The following is a 16,441-nucleotide window of genomic DNA, read 5'->3' as shown; positions in this document are numbered from 1 at the left end:
CGATGGACATGTGGGCTCTTTCCATACTTTGGCTATTGTTGATAGTGCTGCTATAAACATGGGGGTGCATGTGTCCCTTCGAAACAGCACACCTGTATCCCTGGGATAAATGCCTACTAGTGCAACTGCTGGGTTGTAGGGTAGTTCTATTTTTAGTTTTTTGAGGAACCTCCATACTGTTTTCCAGAGTGGCTGCACCAGCTTGCATTCCCAACGAAGTTAGTTTTAAAGGGCTTTTAGCTGTTACCCAGTGGCTGCTCTATGGCAACCCAGGGAAAAATTTAATTGTGGTTTTGGAAATAGGAATAGTCGTGGTTCTTTCACAATTCTGAAATCAAATGCTGTAGCTCTGTGATTTATATTTTCTTATTGCCTTTACTCTCAGAAAGACTTCAATTTCCCTTTTGTCCTAATTGTCATACATTTATTATTATTATTATTATTATTATTATTAAAATAATAATAATTATTATTATTATTTATTGTCTCTGCTAGGTTATATTAGTATCTGGCATGCTCATGGCAAGGAGATAAAAATGAGTACATTAAATGTAATAAATACAAAAGGTGACAAAAGTGCAAATATAGAGTCCTAGTATCATGACTCCGTTCTGCTAAAGGAGGCAGACAATATGGACTTTAGTGCTGGTCTCAGTTCCTAGAGTGGCCATGACCAAGTTATTGCAACCTCTCCAATAGTCCATTTCTTATACGACAATGGAAAGTTATAAAAGAGCTCACATCATGGGAGTATATTAAATAAGATGGCATACACAAATACACTTAATCTAGTACCTACATCTTGGAAGGCTTCTACAAATGTTACTTGTTACAATGACCTTGAACTTGTTAGTTAAAGTTTCATTGTCCCTAACCTTGATTGTATACATATCTTGTATTCTCAAGTCCAGCATTGGCTTTTTAGATAAGATATTATGCTATTTGACTCTAATATAGAGTCTTACACGTTCAAAATAAATATGCTTGCTTTCAGCCAATAGAGTGGAAAACTTTCTATAGAAGAAAACCTGAACTGTAGAAAAAACAACAACAAACACATCACATAAAGTCACAGGAAGAAGAAAGCAATCCCCTTAATTTTGGGAATTTTTTTTAAAGTTACATAAAATTTATGGAGATTTAAGTATATGGAGACAAACAAAATTATTATAAGTAATATAAGATTACATTTCAGGTTCATATTATGCACACTTAGGAGTAATGAAAAAGGAAGAGGGAAGATCAGAAAGAAACAAGTGGGAGGGAAAAAAAGGGGGCAAGAATTAGGAAAGTAGAAATTAAGTAATTTGACAAAAACTTACTGCACACCAATTGTGTTTAAATGATTCCTAAAAGTATACGATGTCTTAGAACTAAAGACTATTGGGAGAGGTGGGATTTTAGGCACCATGACCACACAGAAGCCAAAATGCTTTGACAGAGGACTTGAGGGGCTCCCAAATGTCTCTAAAAACTTAACTCTGGCTGTGGACTTCTTAATCACACAATACATTTTCCCGGGTTTCTGTAACCAATGGACATTGTCACATCTCAGAGCCTAATCTGCAGAGCCTCCAGATCCTTGACAGGAGCTTTCTCAGAGCTCCCTTTACATCCTTGTTCCTCAGAGTGTAGATAAAAGGATTGAGGGTGGGGGTGATTATGGAATAGAAGAGGGAGATAAACTTGCCCTGTTCTTGGGAGTAGCTGGAAGAGGGTTGCAGGTACATGTAGATGGCTGGCAGGTAGAAGAGGGACACCACCACCAGGTGGGAGGAACAGGTCCCAAAGGCTTTGTGCCTTCCCCTGGAGGATTGGATCCTGAGCACTGCTCGGGCAATGAAACCATAGGAGAAAAGGATGAGAGCTAGGGGAACCAGCACAAAGAAAGCTACCAGCACAGCCAGTGTGGTATCATTCATGGCTGTGTCAGCACATGACAACTTAATCATGGCTGGTACCTCACAGAAGAAGTTGTTCAGCACCTGCCGCCCACAGAAAGGCAGCTGCACCGTCAGCACTACCTGAACAAGAGAGTTGCCAAAGCCACTGAGCCAGGCCACACCACGAGCTGTTGACAGAGAGGACGATGCATGATAACGGCATACCGGAGAGGCTCACAGATGGCCACATAGCGGTCCAGCGCCATAGCAGCCAAGACAATGCACTCAGTGCATCCCAACCAGTGGAAAATTGCATACTGCATCGTGCAGCCAGCATAGCTGATGGTCTTACTGGAGCTCCCCATGTTGACCAGCATCTGAGGGACTGTGGTGGTGGTATAGCAGAGGTCGAGGAAGGATAGGTGCCTGAGAAAGATGTACATGGGGCTGTGGAGCTGAGAATCCAGTCGAGACACCAGGATGATAGCAATGTTCCCCAACATGGCCAGAATGTAGGACACCAGGAGGACCGCAAAGAGAGGGAGCTCCAGCCATGGCCTGTCAGAAACACCTAGAAGGATGAAGTCTTTAAGGGGTTCCTGCAGAATGCTATGGTTATGACCTCTCATGTTGAGGCATGTTTTTGTGCCTGTGATGAGTCAAGAAAGTCAAAGTGAATAAAACCTGAGAGCATGAGATAACTGTCTTCCTCATGCCTGTGCCTGAGCTTTCCTACAGACGTTGCATCCTGTCATCTCCATAGAGACACTGAGACGTGGGGAAGTCAGGATCAGGAGGCACAGCACATGCACATGGGTTTTATTCTGCCTCCTATGCTCTGTGACCTTGACTATGCCATTTAATCTTTCTGAACTTTGATTTCTGCATCTGCGATGCAGGGAGAAAATACTTCCCTCAAATGCAAAGTTTTGGAAATGATAGATCAACATGATGTTTGTGAATGTACACCATAAATAACAATTTTCTTCCAATTTGGTCAAAGTCTGTCATATCTCCCATAACTATCAGAATGTTTTACCTCTCTCTGCAAACTCACTGACAGGCAATTGACTTCTTTCTTAGGTTTTCTTCCTTTGCCTTTTGGAAGTGTTGGTAGAAGGGAGGTGAGAAGTGGCATAAAGCAAGATAGGAACACACTTGACTCACCTACTAAGGCTTGCATCTGTCTCTGTTCATCATGAACAGGTGCTCTTTGGCTTTCTGCACATGCTGGTCTCTCTCCCATGGTCACCCACACATAGGCAGCACTATCACTCACTTTGCAGTAAAAAAAAAAAAAACAAAAAAAAAAAACCCAACTCAAAACAAGCAAAACACAACACAACACAACAAAACAAAACAAAACATAAAAACAAACAGAAAAAAATCACATACCAAGATCCTTCGAGACCCTGGAGTGAAGGAGTTAAGTCACTGCAGGGGTTGACTTGGTCCAGGCACCTAATAAGACCCCAGAGCATAGGGAGAAAGATATTGCACCCTGTCAGGAACATAGCCCCTGGAGTTGGCTACTGAAGGTTCTGATTGCCTCCAGAGCCAACACTTATTGGGCAGTTTGAGTGACGTTTGGATCTCCCTGTACAACCTCTTTACCAAGCAGTTGTTTCCTCTCCTCGTTGGAGCACACAGCTGATTTGATGTCTGGATTCTGTATTTTTTAGAAAGCAACTGGATTTCCACCTGCTGATGCATGGGGCCTTTCCACTGAGCTTCATCAGCCTCCAACCTCCTACACTCTTTGTAGGACTGTGCACTTTCCAGGATGCAGGGTGGTATAGTCCAGGATGAGACCGAAAAGAAGTTAAATCCTGTGTGAGAGTAATTTATGAAAGATTCATTTTTAGTCCCTTATTTGATACTTTATGCATAGACTATAATATTCATGGAGATCTATTCAGTGGTGCTGCAATAAACAAGTGCCCCCCTTCCCCTCCAAGTCTTGTATTCTTAAGAACCCTGGTATTACTTTGGGGCACCTGGGTGGCTCAGTCAGTTAAGCACTTGACTTCGGCTCAGGTCATGATCTCATGGTTCATGAGTTTGAGTCCCACACTGGGTAAGCATGAGCCCCACTTCTCTCTCTCTCTCTCTCTCTCTCTCTCTCTCTCTCTCTCTCTCTCCTCCTTACTTGTACTCTCAAAAACAAAACAAAAGAAAACAAAACAAAACAAAACAAACACCCCTGGTATTACTTGAAAACAATTCAAATTCTAGGATTTAAGTGTTCTTGTGGAACACCCAATTATTACACTTCTTCCCATTATTCTGTCGAAAGTACTTCTAAGGTGAATCTTACACAATGCAGTTATTTTATCTCTAATGGGAGCTCAAGGCACCATTTTTGATTTAGTGGGCTGGGCAAGGGAAAATCAGGCTATCCCACCTTTTAGATGAAAAGTGATCACACCATCTCCCTTTCTTTGATTTCTCATTCCAAGGTTTCTTCTCAGAGTCTACACTGGACAAGAATGGGAAAAGTTAGGGGCGCCTGGGTGGCGCAGTCGGTTAAGCGTCCGACTTCAGCCAGGTCACGATCTCGCGGTCTGTGAGTTCGAGCCCCGCGTCAGGCTCTGGGCTGATGGCTCGGAGCCTGGAGCCTGTTTCCGATTCTGTGTCTCCCTCTCTCTCTGCCCCTCCCCCGTTCATGCTCTGTCTCTCTCTGTCCCAAAAATAAATAAAAAACGTTGAAAAAAAAATTTTTTTTTAAAAATAAAAAAAATAAAAAAAAAAAAAGAATGGGAAAAGTTATAAGGATGGTGAGGACAGATATAAAAGGATGGAAGAACCAAAGAAGATGGATGGGTAGGTATAGGTCATAGTTAGTAATTAATGCAAATTATTGGGCACTCACTATGAGCCAGGTGCTGTGATAACAACTTTATGTGATTATCTTACTTAGTGCTTTAACGGTTCGGTAATGGAGATGTTTTTACCGCCATTTTGCTGTTGAACAGAGTGGCTTGGGGAAGATGACTGGTCTACTTTACATTACCTAAATAGCAGCAAGTGATAAAGCCAAGATTGAAAGCTAAGCTCTTGCTCATAATCATTATTCTCTTTGCTTTAAAAAAAGCCGCTGGTGACCTGGAAAGCAGCAACAGTATCCATGCACATGACTGAGATGAAGAGAATGACAGAAACAGGACAGTAATGTCATCCAAGGGAAAGTGGTGAGGGGACTGAAGAGGAGGCACTTCCTCTAACTTCTGGTTCAGTGTACCAGGCACCCATGGGCACACACACAGCTGGTGGCCCGCAAAGCTAGACATCAGCCCAACCTGACCCTTCTCTGAATTTGATGGCTTGTGGTCCAGCCCTTTCCACTTAGAACTCTGCTTTGGATCCAGTCTCTGGACCCCCTTGACCTCCTTCTATCTTCCTATCACCCTTATAGAGGTGTTCTCCAAGGCACTGCCTCGCTTCCCTGGATAAACACAATAATTTCCACATCTGCCACAATTACGCTCAGAGTCCTTCCAGATCTGTGTCTCTAGCTGTCACTTCTTCACTGATATCTAATCTCCCTTTTGACATTGTTTTTTTTTAAGTTGACATATTTATTTTGAGAGAGAGATAGAGAGAGAGCACACAGGAGAGTGTCAGAGAGAGAAGGAGAGAGGGAGAATCCCAAGCAGTCTCCATGCTGTCAGCACAGAGCTTGACACGGGGCCTAATCTCATGAACTGTGAGATCATGACCTGGGCCAAAATCAAGAGCCAGACGCTCAACCGACTGAGCCACCCGGATGCCCCTCCTTTCTGACATTGTCAACTGGTATATCCCAAACTTAACCTGTCAGTTGTTCCTCTAACTTCAGTCCAGCACCTTCATTCTCATTCCTGATTGCCTCTGCATCAGTTACCCTGACTCAGAGTGTTCAGGTTATTTCTGGTAATGTTCCTCATTGTCTACATTTTATCCACGGCATTCTTATTGACTTTACTAGTCTAAGGTTATAGTACAAGCTATCTTCATCCTTGCCACTGCCATCCTTGGCCAGGATGACCATCTGGACCCCACTTAGAGCCTGATAATTGTCTTCCCATAGACAATTCTTTCCTTATCCAGCCCACTACTCCACTTACAAGGGAATCATCTTTCTAAGACACAGGTCTTAAAAGCAGATATATCTCTAAGTGTTTCAATTACCTAAAAACTAAACAACCGTCTTCTTAAACAGTTGTGTGGTAAGAGTAGGGATTATATTCTTTCACTCAATCCTCTGCAGTTTCTTCTGATCACTGTCACATCCCTATCTGTTAGCAGCTGCCCTGGGATATTTCAGTCACAGGACTTACCCGATACCTATTGGTAGGCCAGGGAGATTTTTTAACACATTGATAAAACCCTGTGATCTGTATCATTCTGTGTATGATATATAATCCTCATTATGCATCTATACCTATGTCTGTGTATATACATGCATGTATATAATACATAATCCTCATTGTGTATCTATATCTATACCTATATCTGTGTATATACATGTATGTGTATATACATACATACATACATACATACATACATATATCTTGTTTTCATGTATATATTATCATAATGCCTAGTGCTGGCTGTGGACTTCCCCTTGGAGATGAACAGAACATATTATCTACAACAAACAGAAAAGAAAATCTGGAAATAAGTTTATGAGGTGGGAGAAGAAGGACTAGACCATGGGGTTTTATTGCCAATTAGTCCAAGAGATCCCTTTCTTCAATCTAACATTCAGCCTAAACTTTCCACCACCCAGATAACCAGGTGAAGGACCTATTTAACTGTCCAGGTCATAATCAGGATTAAACTGCAAGATATTGAGTCTTGGGTTAAGGCTTAATGATGGACAACATTTCTCTTCACTGATACTAGCAGGTGCTCTTTTATCACACACACCAAAAGTACTTTTCTCAGGGTTTGTCTATGTTTCTGGTTCTTTCCCAATGACATGCTTATTTCTTGGATAGAAGGTCAATCAGAATAAAATCAAGAAGTGAACTGGCCCAGTGAGGAAGAGTCTAAATGCATAACTTCAGCCCTGCCCTCTTCAGATTTGCTCTGCTATCATCCACCAGCCCCTTGCATATAATCAGTGGCCAGGTGTACCCACAGGCTTGCTCATCCTGTCTAGACCTTTGCTTATTGTGGGTCCTCCTACCAGGAATGCTGTCTCACATCACATAGTACAACTCAGCTTCTGCCTTTTTCCAAAACCATCTTCACTGATTACTCACTGGATCATCCTCTGTAAGCTCCCATGTACAAAGGGGTTTGAGGGGCATTGATAACCATATCCACACGAGGGGGCTGAGGTATAACTTTTCAAAATGCTTTAGTTCTAGAGATTAGACAAGTATTTCATAACAAGAAGTAAAAGCAAATGGGAGATAACTCAGCAATGAATGAGCACTCATCACCTCTCAATCTGTATACCAAGAACTATGTATGCCATTTCATATCCTCCTTCAATAATGATGGGAAAACTGAGAAATCTACAAAGGTTAGGAACATCCTTTTCACTCAGGTCAGCACAACACTATGACTTCATGTAGAAAGATATTTAAGCCCCCTGTTCCTAGTTTATATGGAAGGAAGTTACCTCCCTCTAGACCCTCAAGATGTCTTAACCCTGGATGCATGATACCTGCTTTCAAAGTATCAACAGTCCTGTTTCATATCGTGACTTTTTGTTAAACACCCCTCTTGCACACACCTGCTTCCCCACCAACATTCCACTGCCTATTTTTGTCCTTTAACTATTTCAATTTGCTGCTAAAATTCACCTCAAAGCTTTCTTTCTCTGGGGGCTGGTAATATTTAGCTTTCTCACTCTATTCCTCTCTGTATAAGGCCATGCTTGGCTTAATATTGTTTTTGTGACTATAACTCAGCTTTGTTGAAAATATTGAACAGCAGTAGAAATGAGCCTCAGGGCCCTCATCACTGTGAACAACATTCACACTTCTGATGAGTACTGGACAACTGGTATACCTACAGGCAGGAGCAGCCTGTTCTGTTCCTGACTGTCTTTTCTAGCTTGAAGTACACCATTTTACATATGCTGCTTAATGTGTGGCCGCTACTCACTGACTCACCTGTCCTCCATCTCATGTCCCCTTGGTCTCCAACATAGACCAGCATTCATGCTGAGGACTAATCACTCATATCCATGGTTCTCTGGCTTCTACAGAGGGCTTGGTTAAGGACATGAGGCTTTATTAGCTTCTGGTGGTCTTGTCTGAAGAGGAACATTTACGGATGAAGTCATTGGAAAAGCTTTTTGTATTTCAGAAAGACAAAACGTGTTTTCTCTTATAAAGCTCCTGGGACTTTGACCTTACTTGAGTTTTACCCTCTGAGCAAGTGTGGAGAGATTATTCTCAGTCCAGAAGAAGAGTCTGCTCACTGGGGAAACTCAGTGCTTTCTGGTCTTTATCCAAGTAACAAATGAGATCAGCAGATATGCTCTAGCCATGGTCCCCTGGCCACAGAAGAGCTAGCTTATACGTTTATGTGGCAGAGGTTACTTCCGAAGAAGTTTCTTAGGTGACAAGCCATCCCCGTGTCCTGCTCCCCGCTCTTTTCAAAATTACCATCAGGATAAACTTAACCTCATTCTTTCCATTTATTTCTATAAGGACTCTGTTCTTTCTCCCAAGATACTTAGAGTAAAACCTTGCCCTCCTCTGCTGAGAAGTTATCCCTGATGTTTTGTTTAATTAGTGTCTGAGGGGTTAGCTGGTAATTGATGTATTGTGCGAGCATGAAATACTCGCAATTAAGGGTAAATCTTCGAATACCAGAAGACCAGAGGAAATAGACCAATAACAGGAAATGAGGACTCTGGATTTTTAACTCCTTAGGGAAGGTGGGTGTTGCCATAAAGTCAGAGTGGAAGAGTAACTTGTATAGCATGTAATTCAATTAGAGTGTGGGCACGGCACAGACTTCAGTACCAAGGTCAGCCACTCACTGTGTGTCTTTGGACAGATTACATATCTTCTCTGGGCAACATTCATGAGATCAGAAAAGTATAGGAAGCAATAGTACTGGCCTTCACACTCTGTTACAAGTGTAACATGAGTTGTCTTTTGTTTGCTTTTGTTTTGTTAAGCACTCAGGATAGTGAACGGCATAGGGTAATAACTTTGATTTTTTTCTGTCTACTACATATGGCTCAGCCACCTATTCCATTCATCACATGGAAGGGATGGCCAGAAAGCCCATTGGTAGATGATCAGCATGAAGTGGTGCACGTGTTAATTCACGTTAATTTATTCATGTGAATAAAAGCTAGTGCTAGAACCCATCATGGATAATGACACCTTTGGGCAGTCATTTCTCCTCTGTAGATTTTGACTTGATCCTCTTTGGGTAGTTCTAGATTTTGGAGTGGGAATACGATGAGATCATGGCAGTGGTTTCATTTTTATGTTCTAGGAGTTTTAGGAAGCATTTTGTCTAACATTATAGGGAGACGAACCCTGACTCAAAGGAAGACAAGGGACATTGTGCTTGGGGGATGGAGTGGGAAAATTCTCTGACAACATTGCTCTGCTGTGTTCTCTACCTGAAAGAGCAGGGTGTGAGATGTGGAATGTCTTGGGAATTGTCTTGATGTCCAGTTGGGATAACTTCCAGAAATGCTGAGGCTTAAATGTCTGTGAATTTGGGGAAGAAAAAGAGATGGACTAGACAGTTTTATGCCATAAAGTGCGACAATCGTGTAGATGGAAACTCTCGTGACTGAGAGGAAAACAGGGTCCCTTTAGCATTATGTTGATCATCACCTTCCTTACCTCCTTTCAGATATCTTGGCTTCTGCTTATTGTCCATAGTCCCTGTCACTCCAGGAGGCAAGATGCCCTGTGAAGGAATTGAATTTTCCAGTTTCCCTGATAGGGGAAGACAATAAGATGAATGAGATGCTGGGAAAGCTGGCAGAAGATACTTGTCCATCTTTCTTCATTTTCATACATGCAATGTAGACTTGATGGCTGGAGGCTTAGCAGTCATGGGTGACCTTGAAGCAAACTTGAAGGTGAGGGCTTTACACTAAGAATGATGGAGCATTGAGAGGAGTCAGGGCACCTGATCATCATGGATGTGCATTACCTGTTGACCCCCAGGTTTCCTGATGTGAGAGTGATAACCTTCAATCTTGTTTACAGCACTGATTTGGGTTTTATGTTTTAAGAGGCTGAAAGTAATCCTGACAGATCATTCAAGAAGATTTCCTGAAATTTCGTTATTTTTTTAAATAATAATTTTATTTACATCCAAATTAGTTAACATATAGTATAATAATAATTTCCTGTGTAGAATTTAGTGATTCATCACTTATATATGACACCTAGTGTTAATCACCACAAGTGCCCTCTTCAATGCCCGTCACCCATTTAACCCATCCACCCACCAACTCCCCTCCAGCAGCCATCAGTTTGTTCTCTGTATTTAGAAGTCTCTTATGGTTTGCCTACCTCTCTTTTTCCCCCTTTCTCCTATGTTCATCTGTTTTGTTTGTTGTATTCCACATATGAGTGATATCATATAATATTTGTCTTTCTCTGACTGACTTATTTTGCTTAGCAGAATATACTCTAGTTCCAACCACATTGTTGCAAATGGCAAGATTTCATTCTTTTTCATCATCAAGTAGTATTCCATTATATATATATATACATATGTGTATATATATATATATATATATATATATATATATATACACCACATCTTTATCCATTCATCAGTCGATGATGGACATTGGGGCTCTCTCCATACTTTGGCTACTGTTGATAGTGCTGCTATAAACACTGGTGTGCATGTGCCCCTTTGAAACAGCATTTTTATACCCTTTGGCTAAATTTCAAGTAGTGCAATTTCTGGTTCATAGGGTAGTTTTATTTTTAATTTTTTAGAAATTCAATTTTTGGGAGTGCCTGGATGGTTCAGTTGGTTAAACATCTGACTTTGGCTCAGGTCATGATCTTGTGGTTCTTGAGCTCGAGCCATGCATTGAGCTCTGTCCTGACATCTTGGAGCCTGGAGCTTGCTTTGGATTCTGTGTCTCCCTCCCTCTCTTTGCCCCTCCCCTGCTCACGTTTACTCTCTCTCAAAAAATAAACATGAAAATTTATTTTTAAAAAATACATTTATTTTTTTTAAGTTTATGTATTTATTTTTCAGAGAGAGTGAGTGAGGGAGGCGCAGAGAAAAGAGGGCCAGAAGATCTGAAGTGGGCTTTGCAATGACAGCCATTGCTTTTTATCTTTATGAGGTCCCAATAGTTCATTTTTGCTTTCAATTCCCTTGCCTTTGGAGATGTGTCAAGTAAGAAATTGCTGTGGCTGAGATCAGAGAGGTTTTTTCCTGCTTTCTCCTCTAGGGTTTTGATGGTTTCCTGTCTCACATTCAGGTCCTTCATCCATTTTGAGTTTATTTTTGTGAATGGTGTGAGAAAGTGGTCTAGTTTCAATCTTCTGCATGTTGCTGTCCAGTTCTCCCAGCACCATTTGTCAAAGAGACTGTCTTTTTTCCATTGGATGTTCTTTCCTACTTTGTCAAAGATTAGTTGGCCATACATTTGTGGGTCTAGTTCTGGGGTTTCTACTCTATTCCATTGGTCTATGTGTCTGTTTTTGTGCCAATACCATGCTGTCTTGATGATTACAGTTTTGTAGTAGAGGCTCAAGTCTGGGATTGTAATGCCTCCTGCTTTGGTCTTCCTCAAAATTACTTTGGCTATTCGGGGCTTTTGTGGTTCCATACAAATTTTAAGATTGCTTGTTCTAGCTTTTAGAAGAATGCTGGTGCAATTTTGATTGGGATTGCATTGAATGTGTAGATACTTTTGGGTAGTATTGACATTTTGACAATATTTATTCTTCCAATCCATGAGCACGGAATGTTTTTCCATTTCTTTATATCTTCTTCAATTTCCTTCCTAAGCTTTCTATAGTTTTCAGCATACAGATCTTTTACATCTTTGGTTAGGCTTATTCCTAGGTATTTTATGCTTCTTGGTGCAAATGTGAATGGGGTCAGTTTCTTTATTTGTCTTTCTGTTGCTTCATTATTAGTGTATAAGAATGTAACTGATTTCTGTTCATTGATTTTGTATCCTGCAACTTTGCTAAATTCATGTATCAGTTCTAGCAGACTTTTGGTGGAGTCTGTCGGATTCTCCGTGTATAATATCATATCATCTGCAAAAAGTGAAAGCTTGACCTCATCTTTGCCAATTTTGATGCCTTTGATTTCCTTTTGTTGTCTGATTGCTGATGCTAGAACTTCCAACACTATGTTAAACAACAGCAGTCAGAGTGGACATCCCTGTCATGTTCCTGATCTCAGGGAAAAAGCTCTCAGTTTTTCCCCATTGAGGATATTAGCTGTGGGCTTTTCATAAATGGCTTTTTTGATGTTTAAGTATGTTCCTTCTATCCCGACTTTCTAGAGGGTTTTTATTAGGAAACAGTACTGAATTTTGTCAAATGCCTTTTCTGTATCGATTGACAGGATCATATGGTTCTTATCTTTTCTTTTATTAATGTGATGTATCACGTTGATTGATTTGCGAATGTTGAACCAGCCCTGCATCCCAGGAATGAATCCAACTTGATCATGGTGAATAATTCTTTTTATATGCTGTTGAATTCGATTTGCTAGTATCTTATTGAGAATTTTTGCATCCATATTCATCAGGGATATTGGCCTGTAGCTCTCTTTTTTTATGGGTCTCTGTTTGGTTTAGGAATCAAAGTAATACTGGCTTCATAGAATAAGTCTGGAAGTTTTCCTTCCCTTTCTATTTTTTGGAATAGCTTGAGAAGGATAGGTATTATCTCTGCTTTAAACGTCTGGTAGAACTCCCCTGGGAAGCCATCTGGCCCTGGACTCTTATTTGTTGGGAGATTTTTGATGACTGATTCAATTTCTTCGCTGGTTATGGGTCTGTTCAAGCTTTCTATTTCCTCCTGATTGAGTTTTGGAAGTGTGTGGGTGTTTAGGAATTTATCCATTTCTTCCAGGATGTCCAGTTTGTTGGCATATAATTTTTCATAGTATTCCCTGATAATTGTTTGTATTTCTGAGGGACTGATTGTAATAACTCCAATTTCATTCATGATTTTATCTATTTGGGTCATCTCCCTTTTCTTTTTGAGAAGCCTGGCTAGAGGGTTATCCATTTTGTTTATTTTTTCAAAAAAAACAACTCTTGTTTTCGTTGATCTGCTCTACAGTTTTTTAAGATTCTATAGTGTTTACTTCTGCTCTGATCTTTTTTATTTCTCTTCTTCTGCTGGGTTTAGGCTGTCTTTGCTGTTCTGCTTCTATTTCCTTTAGGTGTGCTGTTAGATTTTGTATTTGGGATTGTTCTCGTTTCTTGAGATAGGCCTGGATTGCAATGTATTTTCCTCTCAGGACTGCCTTCATTGCATCCCAAAGCGTTTGGATTGTTGTAGTTTCATTTTCATTTGTTTCCATATATTTTTTAATTTCTTCTCTAATAATCCTGGTTGACCCACTCATCCTTTAGTAGGGTGTTCTTTAACCTCCATGCTTTTGGAGGTTTTCAAGACTTTTTCCTGTGGTTGATTTCAAGCTTCATAGCATTGTGGTCTGAAAGTATGCATGGTATGATCTTAATTCTTGTATACCTCTGAAGGGCTGTTTTATGACCCAGAATGTGATCTATCTTGGAGAATGTTCCATGTGCACTCGAGAAGAAAGTATATTCTGTTGCTTTGGGATGCAGAGTTCTAAATATATCTGTCAAGTCCATCTGATCCAATGTATCATTCAGGACCCTTGTTTCTTTATTGACCGTGTGTCTAGATGATCTATCCATTTCTGTAAGTGGGGTGTTAAAGTCCCCTGCAATTACCACATTCTTATCAATAAGGTTGCTTGTGTTTGTGAGTAATTGTTTTATATATTTGGGGGCTCCTGTATTCGGCACATAGACATTTATAATTGTTTGCTCTTCCTGATGGATAGACCCTGTGATTATTCTATAATGCCCTTCTTCATCTCTTGTTACAGCCTTTAATTTAAAGTCTAGTTTGTCTGATATAAGTATGGCTACTCCAGCTTTCTTTTGACTTCCAGTAGCATGATAAATAGTTCTCCATGCCCTCACTCTCAATGTGAAAGTTTCCTCAGGTCTAAAATGAGTCTCTTGTAGAACAGCAAATAGATGGGTCTTGTTTTTTTGTCCATTCTGATACCCTAAGTCTTTTGGTTAGCGCATTTAGTCCATTTACATTCAGTGTTATTATAGAAAGATATGGGTTTAGAGTCAGTGTGATGTCCGTAGGTTTCATGCTTGTAGCGATGTCTCTGGTACTTTGTCTCACAGGATCCCGCTTCGGATCTCTTGTAGGACTGGTTTAGTGGTGACAAATTCCTTCAGTTTTTGTTTGTTTGGGAAGACCTTTATCTCTCCTTCTATTCTAAATGACAGACTTGCTGGATAAAGGTTCTCGGCTGCATATTTTTTTCTGTTCATCACATTGAAGATCTCCTGCCATTCCTTCCTGGCCTGCCAAGTTTCAGTAGAGAGATCGGTCAGGAGTCTTATAGGTCTCCTTTATATGTTAGAGCATGTTTATCCCTCACTGCTTTCAGAATTGTCTCTTTATCCTTGTATTTTGCCAGTTTCACTATCATATGTCGTGCAGAAGATCGATTCAAGTTACGTCTAATGGGAGTTCTCTGTACTTCTTGGATTTCAATGCCTTTTTCCTTCCCCAGATCAGGGAAGTTCTCAGCTATGATTTCTTCAAGTACACCTTCAGCACCTTTCCCTCTCTCTTCCTCCTCTGGAATACCAATTATGCGTATATTATTGCATTTTATCACATCACTTAGTTCTCTAATTCTCCCCTCATACTCCTGGATTTTTTTATCTCTCTTTTTCTCAGCTTTTCTTTTTCCATAATTTTATCTTCTAGTTCACCTATTCTCTCCTCTGCCTCTTTAATCGGAGCAGTGGTCGTTTCCATTTTATTTTGCAGCTCATTGATAGCATTTTTTAACTCCTCCTGACTGTTCCTTAGTCCCTGTATCTCTGTAGCAATAGATTCTCTGCTGTCCTCTATATTGTTTTCAAGCCCAGTGATTAATTTTATGACTATTATTCTAAATTCACTTTCTGTTATATTGTTTAAATCGTTTTTGATCAGTTCGTTAGCTGTTGTTATTTCCTGGAGATTGTTTTGAGAATTCTTCTGTTTTGTCATTTTGGAAAGAACTGCAGGGCGCTTCCCCTGTGCTGTCTTGAATAACTTGTGTTGGTGGGTGGGGCAGCAGTCAGACCTGATGTCTGCCCCTAGCCCACCTGCTGGGACCACAGTCAGACTGGTGTGTACCATCGATTCCCCTTCTAGGGGCGGGATTCACTCTGGGGTGGTGTGGCCTCTCTGGGCTACTTGCACACTGCCTGGCTTGTGGTGCTGGGGATCTGGCATATTAGCTGGGGTGGATCATCAAGGTGCACAGGGGTGAGAGGGGCAGGCTCAGCTCACTTATCCTTCAGTGATCCACTTCTGGAGGGTCCCTGCATTACCGGGAAGTAGTCAGACCCATCGCCAGAGGAACAGATCCATAGAAGCACAACGTCGGGTGTTTGCGGGTGCAAGCAAGTTCCCTGGGAGGAACTGGTTCCCTTTGGGATTTTGGCTGGGGGATGGGTTAGGGAGATGGCGCTGGCGAGCGCCTTTGTTCCCCACTGAGCTGAGCTCTGTCATCCAGGGCTCAACAACTCTCCCTCCCGTTGTCCTCCAGCCTTACCGCTCTCCGAGCAAAGCTGTTAACTTATAACCTTCCAGATGTTAAGTCCTGCTCGCTGTCCAAACACACTCCGTCTGGCCCCTCCACTTTTGCAAGCCAGACTCGGGGTCTCTGCTTGGCTGGCGGGCTGTTCCTCCACCCCGGCTCCCTCCCCCCAGTCCATGTAAGCGCAGACCGCCTCTCCAACCCTTCCTACCCTCTTCCGTGGGCCTCTTGTCTGTGCTTGGCTCCAGAGAATCCATTCTGCTAGTCTTCTGGCGGTTTTCTGTGTTATTTAGGCAGGTGTAGGTGGAATCTAAGTGATCAGCAGGATGTGCGGTGACCCCAGCGTCCTCCTATGCTGCCATCTTCCCCTCCATCTGGGCTGTTTAACTGTTAATGAAAGAAAAAAATGAAGGATTCCTTCAGAGGGAAAAGTGTCCCAAAAATTAAATTTGATTTATAAGGTCATTTTCAGGTTACCCAAACAGGAAAAACCAAATGGGGAAAAAATTAGAGTTTTATAACATAAGATTTGAGAATGAAGAAATATAAGCTAAAGAAGTTTAAAGACTCAAGATTTTTAAAAGGACAAAAAGAGAGTAAGAGGCTAGTATAAAATCAAATAATGCTCTTTAAGAGAGACATATTGTGCCAGACAGATTGTGATGACAGATTTTCATTTATGTTTGTGAAACACTATATTTTTTTATTTTTTAAATTTATTTTATTTTCTTTAAATGTTTATTTTTGAAATAGAGAAAGAGAAA

The 16,441-nt window shown here is 41.0% G+C and overlaps 1 protein-coding gene across 1 annotated transcript; it reads right to left on the bottom strand.

Moving 5' to 3' along the window:
- Positions 1-1,544: 1,544 nt before the first annotated feature.
- Positions 1,545-2,512, bottom strand: LOC132680477 (olfactory receptor 2B11). The gene is given in 2 exon segments (XM_060634158.3): positions 1,545-2,065; positions 2,068-2,512. Coding segments are annotated over 2 exon segments (966 nt in total).
- Between the last annotated feature and the right edge of the window lie 13,929 nt (positions 2,513-16,441).

Source organism: Panthera onca, chromosome A1 (assembly GCF_046562875.1).
Source record: "Panthera onca isolate mPanOnc1 chromosome A1, mPanOnc1 haplotype 2, whole genome shotgun sequence".
Taxonomy (NCBI): Eukaryota; Metazoa; Chordata; class Mammalia; order Carnivora; family Felidae; genus Panthera; species Panthera onca.
This window is presented reverse-complemented; position numbering and strand designations above follow the sequence as displayed.